At 39.5% G+C, this 22,244-nt stretch overlaps 1 protein-coding gene across 1 annotated transcript in view; it reads right to left on the bottom strand.

The window, feature by feature from the left end:
- The window catches only part of LOC132390921 (SH3 domain and tetratricopeptide repeat-containing protein 1-like), a 91,346-nt gene that overhangs the window by 48,278 nt on the left and 20,824 nt on the right, over window positions 1-22,244 (bottom strand). Inside the window, exons 6-7 of the mRNA XM_059963456.1 lie at window positions 17,831-17,901; window positions 16,726-16,921 (exon numbers count right to left, since the gene is read on the bottom strand). Coding sequence (XP_059819439.1) covers window positions 16,726-16,921; window positions 17,831-17,901 — 267 coding nt within the window. The remainder of the gene's footprint in view (window positions 1-16,725; window positions 16,922-17,830; window positions 17,902-22,244) is intronic.

A 22,244-nucleotide genomic window follows, 5' to 3' on the forward strand; every position in this document is an offset into this window, starting at 1 on the left:
TTAGCCAGCATTCCGGCTAAGGGAGATAGCCTACGGGGGTTTGTGAGTACGCGTCTTTTGCAGCATCTGCGTCCATGGGGGCTGGGTTGAGGGAGGCTTAAAAGCAAGGCTGTTTAGTTCGAATAAAGCTATCTTTGACTGCAGTTTACTGACACCGCTACAACGTGTTTTTATCGCTGGCTGTCCAGACGGAAGGTGCTGAAACGCTTTGTCGCATGTCTGGAAGAAGTGAAAACTTTCCTGGGCAGCAAAGGGCTCACCTTTCCTGAGCTGGAACAGCCAGAGTGGCTGGAAAAGCTACACTTCATGGTAGACATGACAGCGCACCTGAACACGCTGAACACAGCTCTTCAGGGGTAAGGACGTACAGCCCTGCACATGTTGGAGGATGTTTTGGCATTCGAGCGCAAGTTGACAGTGCTTGCCAGAGATTTACAGAAAGGCACTTTGTCTCACTTCCCCAATTTGAGAGAGTTCAAACAAGGTCACGACATGATAATTTCGGAGTATTTACATTCTGCAATCATCGCAATGCAAACATCGTTTGGGAAACGCTTCTGTGAGTTCAGAGAGGAAAAAAACACATTATCCTTCCCGGTCACTCCCTTAAGCATCGATCCATCCCTACTGAATACGACTGCATTGGCAGGTGTGAGTCAACCTGATCTTGAGATGGAACTGGCCGACATAGCCGACAAAGACATATGGGTGTCCAAGTTTAGACGCTTGACAGCAGACCTTGAAGATGTTGCCCGTCAGAAGGCCGTTCTTGCTCAGAAACACAAATGGAGTGATATTGAAAACCTTCCAAAACCGGACAAACTTGTGTTCGAAACATGGAATGCTATGCCCGACATTTATGTAAACATTAAAAAGTATGCGCTTTGAGTCCTGTCGATCTTTGGATCCACATATGTAAGTGAGCAGGTGTTCTCCAACATGAACTTTATTAAAAACAAACATCGCGCACGCCTCACAGATGACAGCTTGCGATCCTGTGTAAAGATGAAGGTGACGTCATACAGCCCTGATGTGCAGACGCTGTGCGCTGAGGTCCAGGAGCAGAAATCCCATTAACCAAGTATGATAAATATTTTAATTGCCTATTATTTTATGTATATTCATATTTTTTCATTGTTCAGTGAAATAGTCCTTTTGTTTTTCAGGTTGACAGCTGGCTGATGTTATTTTTGGTTTGCTGCTGGCGGAAAATTTAAGTTCGGCGTTTTTCATAAATACAAGAAGGACTCAAATAGACATTGAGTATTTTACTTAAAAGTAACTTTCAACCCAACGTCTTTTTTTCGGAGTTCAAAATGTTTTTGTTGCATGCAGAAATGTAATTTCGTTTTCTCTGCAGGAGTTCATCAATTTCATAAATGCAACACATTATAGTTTGTTTATACATAGCATAAAGGCAAAACAAAACGTTGTATGCAGTGTTATTTCATTTTAAATGTCAAACGGGTTTTGCGGCTCCCAGTGTTTTCTTTTCTGTGGGAAACGGGTCCAAGTGGCTCTTTCAGTGGTAAAGGTTGCTGACCCCTGTATTAGACAGATATATTAAAACAAAAAAAAAAAATCAGAATATTCACTTGTTATTCACCAGTGGAATTCTGCAATCAATTTTCAGTTAAAACAAGATTAATGACTGGTGAAACAGAGTGCACAGACTTCAGACTCCATGGTGTTAGAACATAATGTACAGGCCCTTCAGCCCATGATGCTGTGCCGACCTTTTAATTTACCCAAGATCAATCTAACTTTTCCCTCCCCCACAGCTCTCCATGTTTCTTTCACCCATCTAAAAGTCTTTCAAAAGTTCCTAATGTGTCTGCCTTTACCACATCCTGGCAGCATGTTCCATGTACCCACACCCTCTGTGTGGAAACACTTATCTCTGACATCGCCTCTGTACTTTCTCCAGTCACCTTAACATTTTGCTGCCTCATATCAGACACTTCCATCCTGGAAAGATGTCTCTGGCTGCTCACTCGATCCATGCCTGTAAACATCTTGTACACCTGTCAAGTCACCTCTCATCCTCCTTTGCTCCAAAGAGAAAAGCCTGCTCACTCAACCTGCCCTCACAAGCTATGCTCTCCAATCTAGCAAATCTCCTCTACACCCATTCAAAAGCTTTCACATACTTCCTTTAACAAGGTAACCAGAACAACCAATGCCTTACTAGACATTCTACCAGCTTGAGCAGCAATTTTGAGGAATCTATGGACATGAACCAAAATATTGCTTTGCTCCTCCACACTGCTACAAATCCAATCATTAACCCTGTATTCTGCTTTCAAGTTTGACCTTACAAAGTGAATCACTTTAGTTTTCAGGAATGAACTCCATCTTTGAAAATCTAGTTAAGAAAGGAAAGGTTCAAGAAACTAGGTACTGTTAGTGCTCTAGAAAATTACAAGGATGCCAGGAAGGAGCTCAAGAATGAAATGAGGAGAGCTAGAAGGGGCCGCGAGAAGGCCTTGATGAGCAGGATTAAGGGAAACCACAAGGCATTCTACAGGTATGTGAAGAGCAAGAGGATGAGCCATTTGAGAATAGGACCAAACAGGAGCAAGAGTGGAAATGTGTGCATGGAGCCGGAGAAGGTAGCAGAGGTACTTAATGAATACTTTCCTTCAGTATTCACCAATTAAAAGGTCCCTGCAATTGCAGGAATGACTTATAGTGGACTGAAATGCAAAAGCGTATAGACATTAAGAAAGAGGATATATTGGAGAAATTGAAAGGTATCAAGTTAAACAAGTCGCTAGGACCAGACGAGATATACTCCGGGCTACTGTGGGAAGCAAGTGAGGAGATTGCTGAGCCTCTGGCGATAATCTTTGCATTATCAATAGGGATGGGAGATCCAGAGGATTGGAAGGTTGCAAATGTTGTTCCCTTGTTCAAGAAAGGGAGTAGAGATAACCCAGGCAATTATAGACCAGTGAGTCTTACTTTAATGGTGGGGAACTTGTTGCAGAAGATCCTGACAGGCAGGATTTATGAGCATTTGGAGAGACATAATCTCATTAGTGCTAGTCAGCATGGCTTTGTCAAGGACAGCCTTACAAGCCTGATTGAATTCTTTGAGGATGTAACAAAACACACTGTTGAAGGTAGAGCAGTGGATGTAGTGTATATGGATTTCAGTAAGGCATTTGATAAGGTTCCCCATGCAAGGCTCCTTCAGAAAGTAAGGAGGAATGGGATCCAAGGAGACCTTGCTTTGTGGATCCAGAACTGGCTTGCCCACAGAAGGCAAAGAGTTGTTGTGAATAGTTCATATTCTGCATGTAGGGCGGTGACTAGTGGTGTTCCACAGGGATCTGTTTTGGGACCTCTCCTCTTTGTGAGTTTTATAAATGACCTGAATGAGAAAGTAGAAGAGAGGGTTAGTATGTTTGCCGATGACACAAAAGTTGGGGGTGTTGTGGATAGTGTGGAGGCTTTTCAGAGGTTACAGCGAGACATCAATAGGACGCAAAACTGGACTGAGAAGTGGCAGATGGCGTTCAACAAGATAAGTGTGAAGTGGTTCATTTCGGTAGGTCAAATATGAAGACAGAATATTAATGTCAAGACTCTTAGCAGTGTGGAGGATCAGAGAAATCTTGGGGTCCATGTCTTATAGGACACTCAAAGCTGCTGCGCAGGTTGACAGATTTATTAAAAAGACGGATGGTGTGTTGGCCTTCATCAACCATGGGATTGAGTTCAACAGCCGTGAGGTAATGTTACAGCTCGACAAGGCCTTAGTTAGGCCTTACTTGGAGTACTCTGTTCAGTTCTGATCGCCTCACTCCAGGAAAGATGTGGAATCTATAGAAAGAGTAGAGGGACGGACTTCCGGTAAGATGGCAATTGTTTATATGCTCCGAACTTTTGCTCCGTCATTCTTCCTATCTTTGCACTATATGTCTCCCTTCTTAAATCTTAGTTAGGTATTTTATTAGTTCTCTTTTACCTGTCTGCAAACACATCTATCTTATAATGGCTACCAAAAGTACTAAAACCGGGAAAAAGGAAACTTTTACGGCTTTGCCGGCTGACATTCTTGCTGTTTTGGAACAACATCAACAAGATATTTTAATGGATTTTAGAAATGAATTTAGAACTTCTTTCAACCAGCTGGATTTCAAATTAGATCAGATCAATGCTAGAGTGGATGAACATGCTGAACATTTATCTCGCATTGACTTAACTTCAGGAGATTTAAAATGCCGTGTTCAATATCTTGAAACTCTCTGCTCCAACCTAGAGAAAAATAGTTAACTTTTTTCCAAAATGGTGGATCTTGAAAACCGGAGCAGACGTTGCAATCTACGAATTCTTGGTTTGCCAGAGGCCACCGAACAGGGCTCTCCCGTGAAATTTTTTTCCGATTTTCTCTGTGAGATTTTTGGGAAAGAATTCCTTCCAACTCCACCTGAGCTTGAAAGGGGTCACAGGATGTATGTTCCTCGTGCAACTCTGGGTTCCCGTCCATGGCCGGTAATTTTGTGCTTTCATCAATACCAGGTGAAAAACCGTTTGATTATGGAGGCACGCCGCAGAGGTACTTTTTCTTTTCAAAATACGGTCATTCATTTTGTGGAGATTATGACCCCCAGGTTCTAAAGATGTGTGCTGAGTTTAAAGGTGTAATGAAAGTGCTTTTTGATCGCGGATTCAGACCCTCTCTCCGAAATCCAGCCGATCTTCTAATTACACTTACTACTGGAGATTATAAGTGGTTTAAATCGGTGAAGGAGGCTGAGGCATTTGTTGGAAGTCTTCCGGCCACCTCGTCTGCTTCGGAACCAGCCTGACCTTCTAAAATGGTTGATAAGTACTTCCCGGAGTAAAACTATTTTTTCCGAACTCTGACTTTACTTGAATAATTCAGACATTATCTATTGAAACTCTAAGGGCTGTAGTCAATTTCTCCCTGGACTTGGTGCGTTTTCTCTAAATAGATAATCTAAGTTTAATGTTTCCCTGCGGACTTGTGTAATCTATTTTATTTTTGTATAACTTTATCTATAGAGATCTACAATTGACTTTTGGAGTTTTGGAGGTTTGGAGTTTTTATTAAAGTCCTCCCTGTTGGTTGGTTCATAGTTAAAGTTTTGCTTTTTTTTCTGTAAATGGTTGATAAGCACTCTCTTCGAATCTATAATTTCCCCCTTTTCTCCCTCCCTTTTTTTTCCTTTTAACCTTTTATAATTTTTTGCGGGTAGGTTAGTTTTGGTTTTCTTCTGATTTTCTTTGTATTAAGTTTTATACTTCTGTTGAAGTTGTTACTATTTGTAATTCTGTTTTCTAGTGCATAAATTAGTTATCATTTGCTATAGTATTTATACGGAACTTTTGTTAACGACTCAGAACTGGAAGTCATACTCAGGTTATTTTTTTTTGGTAGAGCTAGCTGCTTTTTTAGGTAGCCGTCTAGTTTTGGGTTGCGAGGGTGGGGTGGATTCTCCAGTTCCAACACTACTCACTGTTTCTTTTGCTTTCCTTTGTTATTCAGGACATGTCTCTGTTTTGATTCTACGGATCTATGCTTACATTTTTGCTCCCAGACTGTTACCGTACTGCTTGATTTTTTTTATATGCCTGCTGCCTTCTATGCACTAACAATTGATAATGGTTAATACACTTAAACTTGTGAGCTGGAATGTAAAGGGATTGAATCACCCTGTTAAAAGAAGGAAGGTCTTCTCACATATTAAACAACTCAAAGCTGACATTGCTTTCCTTCAAGAAACTCATATTCGTAGTTTTTATAATTCTCGGCTTTTGTCAAAGTGGGCGGGTCAGCATTTTCATTCATCCTTTGCCGCCAAAGCTAGGGGGGGTCTCCATCCTTATTAACTCAAATATTCCTTTTGAACTCCATAATAAGATATCTGATACAAATGGCCATTTTATTATTGTTTCTGGTAAATTATATAATACTAAAGTTGTACTAGCAAACCTGTATGCCCCCAATTTTGATGATGTTAATTTTTTTGAACGTTTTTTCTCCTCACTACCAGACTTAAGCTCATACTCTCTTATACTGAGTGGTGACTTTAATTGTTGGTTAGATCCTAATTTGGATCGATCGTCCTGTTACTAGACTACCTACTAAATCTGCCTTAGCTATTCAATCTTTTCTCTCTAATTATGGTATCTCTGATATATGGCATTTCCTTCATCCTACTGAGAGAGATTATTCTTTTTTTTCACATGTTCACCATACCTTTACTAGAATTGACTACTTTTTACTCGATAATCAACTTATTCCATTTGTCTATTCTTGTGATTATCAGAGTATACTGATTTCTGACCATGCCCCAATTACTCTGTCTTTAAATTTTCCTGGTCTCCCTCAGAGGAATAAATACTGGCATTTTGACTCGACTTTATTATTGGATGATATTTTCTAAAATTTATTAAGGATCAGATAACCTTTTATTTTAACACCAATACATCATCTGAAATGTCATCCCAGATTGTCTGGGATACCATGAAAGCATATTTGAGGGGTTAAATAATCTCCTATACTGCAAATCTTAATAGAAAGTCCTGTGCAAATCGATTAGACCTCATTAATCAGATTAAAGAATTGGATCAACTGTATGCTCAAACTAAGAATCCTGAATTATACAAGAAGCGTGAAGAACTTCAAACTAAATTTAATCTTCTGTCTACTCAACCTGTCGAACGCCAATTTCTTGAAAGTAAGGGTCGCTTTTATATTCATGGTGACAAATCTGGTAAGTTTCTAGCCAATCAGCTGAGGTGTTCCAAAGCCAAACAACATATTACAAAGATCCGGAAGGAGAACAGAGACTTTACATCGGATCACTTAGAAATCAATGACGCATTTAAAAATTTTTATTCTCGACTTTATTCCTCTGAATGAGAATATCTCTGTTGATCATTTTTTAAATAATCTGAATATTCCTTTGCTTTCATCTGATTTTAAAGCTAAACTTAATGTGCCTGTATCATCAGAAGAAATATCTTTTGCAATTTCTGCATTGTCTTCAGGGAAATCTCCTGGACCTGATGGATTCCCCATAGAATTTTATAAATCATTCTCTTCACTTCTTTCTCCTCAGTTATTCTCAGTATTATCTGATTTGTTTAATTACGGTAAATTGCCACCCTCTTTTAATGAGGCATCTATTATTCTTTTATTAAAAAAGGGTAAAGACCCAACAGAGTGTTGCTCGTATAGGCCGATTTCTTTGCTTAATGTTGATGTTAAAATCTTGGCCAAAGTTTTGGCTTATAGATTAGAAACTGTTCTTCCCTCTATTATTTCTGAGGATCAAACTGGTTTTATTAAAAACCGTCTTCCTTTTTTTAACATTCGGCGTTTATTTAACATTTTATATTCACCTCCAACTGGGATTCCTGAATGTGTTATTTCCCTCAATGTGGAGAAAGCATTTGATCGTATAGAGTGGAATTACCTTTTTGCAGTTTTAGAAAAATTTGACCTCGGTCAAAGTTTTATCTCTTGGATCAAATTGCTGTATCTGTGTCCTACTGCCTCTTTTAACTAATTTTCAGAAATCCCAGTTACTTAACCTCAAATGTGGCACCTGTCAGGGATGCCCTTTAAGTCCCTTTCTCTTTGATTTGGCTATAGAACCTTTGGCGATAGCATTTCGAAATTGTCCTGAACTGACCAGGATTTGGAGAGGGGGTTCTGAGCATAAAGTTTCTCTTTATGCTGATGACTTATTACTTTTTCTTTCAAATCTGTCTACATCCTTACCTCCAATGTTTTCACTTCTTGATCAGTTTAGCCAGATCTCTGGCTATAAACTTAATTTACATAAGAGTGAACTTTTCCCAATTAATAAAGAAGCACAAGAATTGACATTCCGTGATCTCGTTTTTAAAGTAGTTCATAATCAATTTACTTATCTTGGGATTACAGTCACAAGGAAGTTTAAAGATCTTTTTCATGAAAATTTTGCCAATCTTTCATATACTATAAAACAGAGTCTGTTACAATGGTCAACTCTATCTATGTCTTTGGTAGGTCGTATTAATGTTGTTAAAATGTACGTTCTCCCTATACTTTTATATTTATTTCAATCAATCCCAATTTTTATTCGTAAATCTTTTTTTGATTCCTTAGACTCTATTATTTTGTCATATCTGTGGAAGAATAAGCGCTCTAGAATTAATAAAGTTTATCTCCAAAAATCTAAAAAAGAGGGTGGCATGGCTTTACCTAACTTTCGTTTATATTATTGGGCAGCTAATATACGTTGTGCTACCTTTTGGTCTTTTTTCCATGGCCAACCTGAGTGCCCTAATTGGGTGGCAATGGAGTTGAGTTCCACTAAAGATTTATCTATCTCTGCACTTCTTGGCTCTGTACGCCCTAGTAGTTTGTCCAGATTAATAGTTAATCCTCTTGTTAGACACACTTTGCGTATTTGGGCTCAGTTTAGGAAATTTTATGGTTTCCATGGTTTTTCCTTTTCTAGCCCTATATTACATAATCACCTTTTTTTTTTAACCTACTACATATGATTCAGCATTCCATGATTGGTATAGGAAGGGCATTAGACATTTTGAAGATCTTTTTATTGATAATCGCTTCGCATCTTTTCAACAGCTCTCTGCTAAGTTCAATCTGCCCAATGCTCTTTTTTTTTTTAGATATCTCCAAATTAGACACTTTATTAATCTTTTAATTCCTAACTTCCCTGAAATGCCTGAGAAAAATGTTATGGATTTATTTCTTACTATTAATCCACTAGGTAAAGGTTTAATATCATTTATTCGTGACAAATTAGCAGCCTTACAACATGCCCCTGTGGATAAAATTAAAATGACGTGGGAGCATGATTTAAATACCTCCTTATCTGATGAGACTTGTGTCTCGATTCTCAAATCGGTTAATTCAACCTCTCTTTGTGATCACCATTGCCTTTTACAGTTTAAGATTGTTCATAGAGCCCATATGTCTAAGTCTACATTATCTTGATTTTACCCTAATATTAGTCCTCTTTGTGATAAATGCGAAAGGGGCGAGGCCTCTCTCATTCATATGTACTGGTTTTGTCCTAGCTTGGAGAAATTTTGGAAAGATGTCTCCACAACGTTATCGTATATTCTGAATCACCACGTAGAACCTAACCCTTTAATTTCTTTGTTCTGTTTTTTGGGTGAGACAGATTTACGTCTGAGTTCGACTAAGTGTCGAATATTATCTTTTGCTTCTCTCCTGGCTAGACGTTTAATCCTCAGATGGAGAGATGTTGCCCCGCCCACACATGCTCAATGGCTTAACGATATTTTGTCCTGCTTAGACCTTGAAAAAATTCATTATTCAGTTCTTAATTCGGATATAAAGTTCCATAAGGTCTGAGGACCTTTTATTGAGTACTTTCATAACCTTCCTCTTAACTAAGGTTTTTTTTTGGTCCCTTGCTTTCAGCTCCTTTTTTTTTTGGTAGTAGGCATTAATATCTTCTGTTGCTAAGTGTATTTACAGTTTTGGGGGTTTAATTGTCCTGATTTATATTCTCTATATTGTGTTGTGGTTGGTCTGGAGTTCTTTTTTTTGTTGCGGGGCTTGGGGAGGATACTAATTTTACATGTCTTCAATTTGGGTGCTTTCTCAATTATCTTTTTTTGTACCATATTATTATTGTATGTTTATTTTTGCACTCTATTAATGTTCATTTTGATCTGGGGTTTTTTATCTGTAGCGATGTAGAAAATGTATAAAAAAACTAATATAAAAAAAGAAAGAGTAGAGGAGATTTCCAAGGATGTTGCCTGGATTGGAGAGTGTGCCTTATGAGAACAGGTCGAGTCAGCTTGGCCTTTTCTCCTCGGAGTGACGGAGGATAAGAGGTGTCCTGGTAGAGGTGTATAAGATGATAAGAGTCACTGATTGTGCAGATAGCCAGAAGATTTTTCCCAGGGCTGAAATGGCTAACATGAGGGGACATAGTTTTAAGGTGCTTGGAAGTAGGTACAGAGGAGATGTCAGAGGTAAGTTTATCCCTCACCCAGAGAGTGGTGGATGCATGGAATTCACTGCCAGCAAAGGTGGTAGAGGTGGTACGATAGGGTTTTTTAAGAGACTCTTAGATAGATACATGGAGCTTAGAAAAATAGAGGGCTATGCAGGAGGGAATTTGAACACACTTTCTAGAGGAGTTTAGATGGTTGGCACAACATTGTGGGCTGAAAGGCCTGTAATGTGCTGTAGATTTCTATGTTTCTATGCACTTCTCAACCCAGCTCTGCATCCTGTCAATGTCCCACTGCAATCATGACAACTTTCTACACTATTCACAACACCATGAACCATCATTCCATCTACAAAATTTCCTAAACCACCCTTCCATTTCCTCATTCTGGTCATCTATAAAAATCACAAGGAGGAGGAGTCTCAGAACAGATCCATATGAAACACTGCTGGTCAGTAACCTCCAGGTAGAATAAGCCCCATCTACAGCCACCCTCTCTACCTTCTGTGGCAAAGGCAATTCTGAATCCCATGCCTCCTGACTTTCTGACTAAGCCTATCCTGTCAAATACCTTACTAAAGTCCATATACACCAGACCATTGTTCTACCTTCAACTTGTTTGTCACCTCCTCAAAGAATTCGATCAGGCTCGTGAAGAATGGCCTGCCCCTCACAAAGCCATGCTGACTACCCCTAATCAGATGATGTTTCTCCAAATGCTCATAAATCCTGTCTAAGAATCCTCTCCAATAATTTGCCCACCACTGAAGTAAGACTCACTGGCCTATAATTCCCAGGACTATCCCCATTCCCTTCCTTGAACAAAGGAATAACATTTATCACTCTTCAGTTGTTTGGTATTACATTCTGCCTGGCCCCATGTTTTTCAAAAGCTCCAATACATTCTCTTTCTTGCTGTCAACACATTCCAGCATATCAGCATGTTCTCTACTGTCCTCACAATTGTTAAGATCCCTCTCACTGAAGCAAGGTATTCATTAAGGACCTATCCTTCCCCTCTTAACACCAGGCACACATTCCCTTATCTATCCCTGATCAGTCCCACCTTCACACTAGACATTCTCCTTTACTTCAAATATGTGCAGAATGTCTTGGGGTTTTCCTTAATCCTACTCATGTCCACTTCTAGCCCTCCAAATTCCATTCTTAAGCTCCTTCCTGGCTGCCCTGTAATGCTCTAGAGCTGTGTCATCTTTGCTTTCTAAGATATTGATAAATCCTTGCCTGGATTGGAGAACCGCAGCAACGCAAACTGCGGACTACCAGCGTTTGTGTTACTGTCTGCAAACACAGGAATCCTACGCAAACACAAGAGTCCTAAACTTACCTTCAGTCAATCGACAGTGATTCCCAGCTACATATCAGTGCTAGACTCCTTTCTTCAAATTATTGGCAGTCATGAAAGCAAGAAATGAAGGTAAGCTAGCCAATCATATAGAAAAGGACACTGAATTTTTTTTTCCAGATATATAAAGAGTAAAAGAGAGGTGAGAATGGACATTGGACTGCTGGAAAATGATGCTGGAGAGGTAGTAATGGGGATAAAGAAATGGTGGATGAACTCAAGAATTACTTTGTAACAGTCTTCACTGTGCTAGAAAGTTGAGCGACAGGAGCATAAGTGAGTATAGCTGCTATTATATTGAGAAGGTTCTTGGGAACCTGGAAGGTTTTAAGGTAAATACAGTACGTCACCTGGAGTGCACCCCAGTGTTCTGAAAGAGGTAGGTGAAGCGACTGTAGAGGCATTAGCAATGTTCTTTCAACAATCACTATATTCTGGAATGGTTCCGGAGGACTGGAAAATTGTCACTCCACTCTTTAAGAAGGGAAGGAGACAGAAAAAAAAAAATTATAGGCCAGCAAGTCTTACTTCAGTGATTGCAAAAATTTGGAGTCCATTATCAAGGATGTGGTTTCAGTGTGCTTGGAGCCACATGACCAGATAGGCCAAAGTCAGCATGGTTTCCTTAAGGGGAAATCTTGCCTGATGAATCTGCTGGAATTCTTTGAAGAAATAACAAGCAGGACAGACAAAGGAAATCAATGGATGTTGTGTACTTGGATTTTCAGAAGGCCTTTAACAAGGTGCCACACATGAGGCTGCTTAAAAAGATAATAGTCCATGGTATTACAGGAAAGATACTAGCATGGATAGAAAACTGGCTGACTGGCAAGAGGCAAAGAGTAGGAGTAAAGGGATCAGTTTTAGGACCACTTTTTTCACTTTATTGTCAATGATTTGAATTGATGGCTTTATGGCTAAGTTTACATGTGATATGAAAATAAGTTGAGGGGCGGGTAGTGTTGAGGAAGCAGAGATCTTGGAGAAGGATTTGGACAATCTGGGAGAATGGACAAAAAGTGGCAGACAGAATATAGTGCAGGGAAGTGTATGGTCATGCATTTTATTTTAAGGAATTGAGGATTAGACTATTTTCTAAACCGGAAAAATTTCAATAATCTGAGGTGCAAAGGGACTTGGGAGTCCTTGTGCAGGATTCCCCAAAGGTAACCTTGCAGATTGAGTTGGTAGTAAGGAAAGCAAATGCCAAGTTAGCATTCAATTCAAGAGGACTAGAATATAAAAGCAGAGACACACTGTTGAGGCTGATAAGCCATTGGTCAGACTGCACAGAGTACAGTGAGCAGTTTTGAGCCCCTTATTTAAGAAAAGATGTGCTTGCATTGGAGAGGGTCCAGTGGAGGTTCATGAGAACTATTCTGGGAATGAAATGGTTAACGTATGAGCATTCAAAAGCACTGGTCCTGTACTCACTGCTGATTAGAAGAATGTGGGAGGATCTCATTGAAAGCTATCATGTATTGAAATACCTAAACAGAACAGCTGTGGAGGGAATGTCCACTACAGTGGAGGAATCTTCAACCAGAGGGCACAGACTCAGAATAGAAGGACATCAATTTGGAACAGGATGAGCAGGAATTTCTTTAGCCAGAGGGTGGTGAATCTGTGGAATTCATTCCAACAGATGGTTGTAGAGGCCAAGTCATTGGGTATAGTTCAGGCAGTGTTTGACAGGTTCTCGATTAGTCAGGGCATCAAATGTTACAGGGAGAAGGCAGGAGGATGGGGTTGAGAGGGATAATAAATCTGCATGATGGAATTGTAGACTGAATGACCTAATTCTGCCCCCATGTCTTACAGTCTTATACTAGGAAATCCACATTACACATGTACCAGTTGCAGCCCCTGAAAGTTCAGTAATTCTATTCTTTACAAAGAAGCGTGACTTTGATGTTGAGGAGCAAGCTCCAGGCAAAGTAAAAACTGAATTTCCTTAATTTAATTACTAAGTGTTTCCTAGTAACTGCAAACATTTCCCCATCTTAGATGCTTAAATTTAAAATAAAGCACTTCAAAAAACAGCTTCGACATGTTTTTGAATATCAGAGACATCCAGCAACATTCAAATACTGTTCTAAAGTTCTGACAGCTGGCACAGCTGGGAGCAAAGGATCCCATCAGGTGATGCACATTACAACCAAAGCTCCCTGGGTTTTGCTGTGTGCACTAAAACTGGTAGCCAGATATAGTTCATGCAGCTATTCAAAGAGTAGCTAATGCATAAAGGTCAGCAACTCTAAATTGCTTGTCACTCACAGAAATCTGGTACTTGGAGCAGTAACATCTCTTTACATCATCAGGTTATAGGTCAGAATTTGATGTGACAGCATTGCAAATGTCCACATTCACCCATTATTCCTGTATACATCAGACAGCAGCTTCTGGCATTGGGACACACAGTTAAGCTCATAAGTAGCTGCCAGGGATACTTCAGATGAAGGGAGTATGCAAATGTGCAAATGAATTGTGAACTTGATGTGAATTTGAAACATGTGGCACGATTCTTGCTATTCTTCGGCAATGCTGTTTAACAGCTTTTAATAATTTATTGAAAATCATTACTTCTCACCCAGAATAACATGGCTTAAAATAAGGACTTCATGGTACTTCACATTCCATCTTTGTTCTGTGTATGCTGCAGTCTATAAAATACATAGCAAAATTAAACTGGAATTTTTGTTCACAAATCATAAAGTTTCCCAGACTTTTAGATAACGAGTACTGACTGGAAAATACAAACCACAAAGTATTTTCTGCTGAGACACTGCAGAAAGAGCTCATTTAATCTCTCAGGTGCTGTGAGGAATCTCACTAATACTGTTCTGGAAATCTGGGATTTCCTCCCAGTTTCCTGTCACCAACAACCATCAGCAAATACATATTCTCATATGTATGAATCTGCCAAGTGTCACACTTCTTACATTACTACAGGGGCAGTAATGTAAATGTGTTTTATTCACTATGATTATATTACTACAAATGCAAGTTTGTCCTTAATTATAATACAATAGAATATGCAAGTTATTAAAAATGTTTAAGCTTAATTATAAACTTGGATATTTATTAAAGCAAAAGATTTTGCATATAAAGATGATTAAATGAGAGATTCTGAGACAAAAAAAGGATTACAAATATTACCTATTGACTTAAATCTCGCCATTTTTAATACAAATGAGAAAACTTTTTTTTACTTTCAAAATGTTGCACAATTCATTGTAACAGAAGTGAAGATTTTGACCAGGGAGTGAGGTTATGACATTTTTCTGAGAGATTTCTGTGTACCTTTGTGCACTAGTTAAGCAAAAGTGCCTTGATTTCTCAGCACAGACACTCATGTTGGGAGATCAATGCAATTATGGTATTTATTTAAAGAAATGGAACAGTGTTTAAATACTCAATGTTGACACCTGTAACAGCAATAATTGTGGAATTGATGGGCCACTATATACTTCAACTTAAAAGAAAAGCTTAAAACATAACATCAGGAAGAAAACGTTAGGAATATGCCAGGTGGACTGATCAATTAAAATAATTGCTATTTAAATTCTACTTCTGCAGACTCTGAAAGCTTGTTGCCATAAAATTGATTCTGAGGCTATAATCTGACCTATTATCATACAGCTGAACACATTATTGCCACTGTCCAATATGGAGGCAACTTAAATTTGCCTTTGTTTATTCAAGCACTTAATAACACCAGAAGTCCATAATGAACCTTCAAGGATTTAGACAGAAACTAATGCCTGGCTAGCTGGCTGCTAATTGAGACACAAACATGTTGAGGGGAATCGAATTCACTATCTACAATGATATTTAAATGACCAGGTTTAAACATCTTCTCTTCACCCACTATAAACACCAAACTCCATCCATCCTCCCACCCTAGCAACCCCTCCCCTCAACAATGAAAGTTTAGTTCTTGGTTTCTTCTGGAGATCAGGATCCTGAGCTGTAAAAAATGACAATGGAACACCCAGAGCCATCCAAAGCACAAGAGTAAAACATAGCACAAGCAGAAAATGAATTATGACAATTTAGCTGATTTTAATCAATGAAGGTATTTCCTTTAGTTCCTTTGAATACTTATTTCAATCACACTCAATTGCCTTTTGAATGGGAAGCAGGATAGGCAATAGGCCATTTAGTGCTTGAAGGCTAAACCATAATTCAATAAGGCCACAGCTGATCAGACATTTCTTGTTTATTTTATTGCCTTTTCCCTCCACAACCTTCGATTTTTTTTAAAAAACTGGTCAGAAATATATCAGACTTAAATATTCACAAGAAGTCTGTCCCACACTTCTGCGACACGAGTGCTGAAGGATCACACCCCACAGAAGAAATTCCTTACATTCCGGTTTTAAATAGACTCCTCGTATAGAGATGCAGCCCTCTGGTTCTGGGCTCTTCCATAGAGGAAAAATCCCCACATCATTTACTCTGTCTCACCTCCAAAGAATCTGAACTATTCCAATATGTGATTCAATTTCATACACAGTTCTTTCTTCAACATCATGTGCTGGTAATTATACTATTTCCTGTACCTTTAGTGATCACTGTTTGAACATAGGCACAATAACAAGGAAGGTGCACCAATGCTTTTACTTTCTTAGGTGGTTCCTCTTCTCACCATACATATTAACAAACTTCTACAGATGTACTGCTGAAAGAATGCTGACTAATTGCATTAAGAGCATTAAAAGCAGCAAGCTGAACATGCAGGGACAGAAGAAGATTCAGAGAGAAATGGAATTTGCTCAATACATCACTGACACGCCCCTCCCCACCACTGGTAGTAACTACAGGAAATACTGCCTCATGAAGTCAACATCCAGAGATCCCCATCACTTGTGCCATGCCCCATTTTCCAAGCTCTCATCAGGCAGGAGGTACAGAAGCCCGAAGTCCTACACCACCAGGTTCAAAAATGACTTCCCTCCAACCCACTGGCAAAACCCTAATACCTGCAATTTAGCAACACTATGACCACTCTGATCACCTCGCACTAAAATAAACATCTTTCTTCGTTCCAATTGTGTTCTTTCTTGTAGAAGAACTATCTAATTAATGCTAAATTTATATCTTCCTTCCTGCTTATACGATGTCTGTGTGTCTGTGATACAGCTGCAAGTCAGTTTTCCATTGTACCTGTACATACATGTACCTGTGTAGATGACAATGAACTTGACTAATTAGTACATTCTCTGGGTCTTGCTCAAATAATTGCTCTCCAATTTGAAATTCACTGCAAGTAGCAACAGGTAGATTAATTTAATGTTCAGGATTCATTTATGTACTTTCCAACAGAGGTCACTTAATAGTACTTCTATTTCTATTGTAAGAATTACTTACAGTGTCAGAAAGTTATCCGGTTTCACGTGAGTTATTTTTACAAATCCAGTTTGTGCAGTTGCTTCATTTTGACCAAGAAACCACTGCATGCTTGTGCTGAGCAAACCAATGATTACTATCCTGTCACCCATCTTGAAACTCAGCTCTTCAAGTCCAAAGCCTTCATAGTTAACCACTGCCACACAGGACCCAGTTCCTGGCCAGGATTGAAAACACACGGCATTCAACTTTTAACTCTCCGTCAATCCCACAAGCACACTGCATGCAAACCTACTCCTCGTCACTGTTCCTGTTGTAAAACTAAGCCCGTTATCCATCAGCACTTCCCATACTTCTCTTTTTGCCTTTCCCCATGGTTGCAGGGCCTCAAAGAAAACATTCCACATATATTAATGACTTACTTGGGCTTCAGTTTAACTGCTCCTAACGTCCTGCCCTCTATACTGGGTGATCACTTTTGTACAACACCAATCCTGCAAATGCAACCCTGACTTTCCAGAGGTCTGTCATTTAAGTTCTGTCACAGCCCTCAGCTTCTACCACAACTTTGAAGTAACCTTCAATAAGCTGAAGGAAAAACACCCATGGTGTTGTCAGGAAAATGGACCATAACACCAGTTTTTTTTTTGTTGACTAAACAATTCAATTTGAATGAAAATATTCTCTAAAGAAAACAAAAATGTGGGTGTGGTCCTTTACTCAGCCGAGCACTAACACACAGAGGAGCACAGGAACGGCAGTAAAATGCAGGGCCATTGCTTTGACTTTGGTCAATCCACGAGAACAGTAGTCAGTGAGGTTCTCTCCTAACACGCTTCCCCCCTCCTCACCCCTGCTTCATCACCTTTTAAAGGGCATCTACCTGAACTGGCTGAGAAGTATACTGACATCCAGAAGTCTGGCACTTGGAACCCATCTCAGTATGAACCACTCAATGGACTGGTTTCCAGTTCAATAGCACCCACCTTTCCTACTCATCCAACCAAAGTCCAAACCATCACCACCACCACCCCTCCAAACCACCTTGCTCCAAAAAGTCCCTCTGCCCAGCTACTGCAATTTGCTTTATGTCACACCGCCTTTTGGTAAAATGTTAGCACCTTACCAAGTGAACAGGGAAATTCAGCCGCCTCATCACTTGTCATAATTTCTTCATGGTTACTTCTGAAAAGCCACCTGAAAACAGACCAGATTCATGAGAGAATTTATACAGTGACTCAGGCCAGACTTTACACTTACTCTTAACTACTTTAGCTTAAATACTATCAAATATGTCAACATTTATGAATATCCTTCAAATTTCAACTACTGTATAATTTTTAGCAATTTAATATGGGTACAGAACCTTCAAGCATGATGGGATAGGAGTCATGATGTAAGAGATGATGAGGCATTGCAATATTAATAAAGGAGTACATTACTGCAATAATGAATGAAGACATACTATAAAGATCTTCAACTGAGTTCTTGTACAGTGCCAATAAAAAGTATTCACCCCTCTTGGAAGTTTTCATGTTTTAATGTTTTACAACATTGAATCACAGTGGACTTAATTTGGCTTTTTTGACACTGATCAACAGAAAAAGACTCTTTCATGTCAAAGTGAAAACAGATCTCTGCAAAGTGATCTAATTACAAACTTAAAACACAAATACACCCTATCCTCGTTATAGGTGGGGAATATGTTCCTCGCAGTCGACACATAGTATGGAAACACATAATGTGAATAATTATTTAAATGGAGAAAATTGGGATGCGTTCTGGAGGGCTTCCTAAATATGTTTTATCTGTAACTTATTCACATTTTCATACCAATACGACACAAAAACAGTACCACAAAGCAACATTCATATTATATTTCAACAATTTAAGGTGATATTCAACATAATAAATCATAGAAAGTTAACACATTGGAACACATAAGCAGAGTTAACCTATTCTTTGCTGCCTTGAAACCTGACACAGTTTTATCATCCTTACTTATGTAAATGTGTTTCAACATACACTTCCAAAAAATGCCCGGTCCTGTCTTCATTAAACACCTACATTAGTATGATGCCTAACTCAGCTATCTTAGCCTGCAACTGCAAAGGGTAGTGTTCAGCAGCTTCATGGTCAGGACTAGCTTGCTCACCACGCCCAGCTAAGTTGTGAAGCCTGTGATGATTAACAAACTTAGAAAACCATCCCCTACTTGCACTAAAGCTAACAATATCACTCGACACTCCCTCACTAGCCTCTAAACAAAGACAACCATAAATTTCCAAAGCTTTCACACAAAGATGATCAGAACTGAGTGTTTTTTTTTGTTTCATGCTCAATGTACAAACTCAACATTTTCTCCATTTTTGTCAAGAATCCGGTTACGCACTTTGGTAACAATCTTTGAAAACACTTGTGATGAACTAATCACTGCATTTTTTATTTTCTCAGCATTTTTCTTTATGTTTCTAATCGTGGACTCACCCCAGGCTGAAGTGGCGTCCCAGAGCTGTGTTACCTTCACCTGACGCGGCCCTGTTTATAATTTCCAACTTTTTTCCCCAAGTGTTGTAATTAAATAATAATAAGTAAATAATGCCAAGTGGAAATTAGTCCAGGACCAGCCTATTGGCTCAGGGTGTCTGACACTCCGAGGGAGGAGTTGTAAAGTTTGATGGCCACAAGCAGGAATGGCTTCCTATGACGCTCAGTGTTGCATCTCGGTGGAATGAGTCTCTGGCTGAATGTACTCCTGTGCCTAACCAGTAATACTGAAGCAAAGTATTCATTAAATACCTCTGCTACCTGCTCCGACTCCATGCACACGTTTCTACTATTGCACCTGATTGGTCCTATTCTCACACAACTCATCCTCGGGTTTGACAGAGTTTTGTGCACATTTCTGCAGAGCATGGCTGTGGTAGAAATAGACAACATAAAACAGATTCAACAGGTTATTGCCTGTAATGGAGGGCAATAATTATAATGGACAGGCTGCAAACTTTCCACACTGGGACACAGGAGACTAAGGGTGACTTTTTAGAGATTTATAAAATTATGAGGGACATGGATGGATGGAATAGACAATTAGAATCTTTTTCTCAGGGCAGATAAGAATTTGAACCAAAGCGTTCAAGATAAGAGGACAAAATTGAAAGAAGATTTGAGGGGCTCATTTATCTACCTCTACGGTGGTGAATCTTTGGGCTGCCAAACGGGATTGTGAAGGTAGATACAGCTGCGATTATATTATTTGGATAGTTACTTGGAAAGGCACAAAGGCATATGGAATTAGTGTAAACAGACATCATGGTGGATAAGGAAGGGATGGTAAATTAGACTGTTTAATTATTTTCTTTGTAGCTCAACAATTAATTACCTGCTTGTATTTTATATAATAACTACTCATCTCTGTTAATATTCAAGACCATAAGAACAAAAGCATAGGAGCAGAATTAGGCCATTTGGCCCATTGAGTGCTCCACTATTTCATCATGGCTGATCTAATTTTCCTCTCAGTGCTGATCTCCTGCCCTCTCCCCGTGTCCTTTCATGCCCAGACAATAAAGAATCTATCAACCTCTGCCATAAATGTACATACAGAGTTGGCCTCCACAGCCGCCTGTGGCAAAGAATTCCACAGATTCACCACTCTCTGGCAAAAAAATTCCTCCTCAACTCTGTTCCAAAAGAACACCCCTCTAGTCGGAAGCTGTGTCCTCTAGTCTTCGACTCCTCCACCATAAGAAACATCCTCTTCCACTCCAAGGCCTTTCAACATTTGATAGGATTCAACGAGGTCCCTCCTCATTCTACTGAATACAGGCCCAGAGTCATCAAACGTTCTTAGTATCATAAGCCATTCAATCCTGGAATCATTTTTGTGAATTTCCTTTGAACCTTCTCCAGTTTCAGCAAATTCTTTCTAAGATAAAGGGTCCAAACTGGTGCACAATACTCCAAGTGAGGCCTCCCCAGTGCTTTGAAGAGTCTCAACATTACACCCTTGCTTTTATATTCCAGACCTCTTGAAACGAATGCTAACATTGCATTTGCCTTCCTCAGCACCTGCAAATTAACCTTTAGGGAATCCTGCACAAGGACTCCCAAGTTCCTTCGGGCAACTGTTTTGATTTGTACTTTCTCTCCATTTAGAAAATAGCTCAAACCCTTTTACCATGCACTTTTACCAAAGTGCATGACCATACACTTTCCATCTGCCATTTGTTTGCTCATTCTCCTAATCTGTCTCGGTCCTTCTGAAGCTGCTCTACTTCCTCAAAACTACTTGCACTTCCGTCCATCTTCATATCAACTGCAAACTTTGCAACAAAGCCATCAATTCCATCATCCAAATCATTAACATATACCATTAAAAGAATTGTTCCCAACACAGACCCCTGTGGCTGCCTTCTCATACAAGTCACTGTCATCCTGGGAAAAAGGCACTGACTGTCCACTCTAAGCAAGTAATTTATCTTATACACATCTATCATGTCACTTCTCATCCTCTTTTGCTCCAATGAGAAAAGTCCCAGCTTGCCCAACGTATCCATACGACATAGGAGCAGAATTAGACTATTTGGCCCATCAAGTTTGCTCTGCCATTCGATCACAGCTGACCTCCTTTTTCCTGCTCCTCAACCCCTACCAAGCAAGAACCTAACAATCTCTGCCTTAAATACACCCAATGACCTCGGCTTCTACAGCAGCCTGTGGTAATAAATTCCACAAATTCACCACCCTCTGGCTAAAGAAATTTCTCCGCATCTGTTTTAAACAGATGCCCCTCTATCCTGAGGCTGTGCCCTCTTGTCCAAGACTCTCCCACCATGGGGAACATCCCTTCCAAATTTACTTTGTATGGATCTTTCAACATTCGAAAGGTTACAATGAGATCACCCCTCATCCTTCTAAATTCCAGCGAGTACAGACCTAGAGCCATCAAACATTCCTTGTATGATAACATTTTCATTTGCGCAGTCATCCTCATAAAAAGCCCCTGGACCCTCTCCAATAACAGCACATCTTTCCTTAGATGAGGAGCCCAAAACTGTTCACAATACTCAAGGTGAGTCCTCACCAGGACCTTATAAAGCCTCAGCATCACATCCCTGCTCTTGTATTCTAGACCTCTTGAAATGAATGCTAACATTGCATTTGCCTTCCTCACCTCTGACTCTACCTGCAAGTTAACCTTTAGGATGTTTTGCACAAGGACTCCCAGGTCCCTTTGCATCTCAGTTTTTTGGATTTTCTTCCATTTAGAAAATAGTCTGCATATTTATTTCTTCTACCAAAGTACGTGACCATCCATTTTCCAACATAGTATTTCATTTGCCACTGTCTTGCCCATTCCACTAATGTAAGATCTCGTCCTTGTGGAGCCTACCTGTTTCCTCAACACTATCTGCCCCTCTACCAATCTTTGTATCATCTGCAAACTTGGCAGGAAAGCCATCTATTGCATCATCTAAATCATTGATAAACAGCATAAAAAGCAGTCCCAACATCGATCCCAGTAGAACACCAGTAGT

This window comes from Hypanus sabinus, chromosome 3, assembly GCF_030144855.1.
Source record: "Hypanus sabinus isolate sHypSab1 chromosome 3, sHypSab1.hap1, whole genome shotgun sequence".
In the NCBI taxonomy this organism is placed as follows: Eukaryota; Metazoa; Chordata; class Chondrichthyes; order Myliobatiformes; family Dasyatidae; genus Hypanus; species Hypanus sabinus.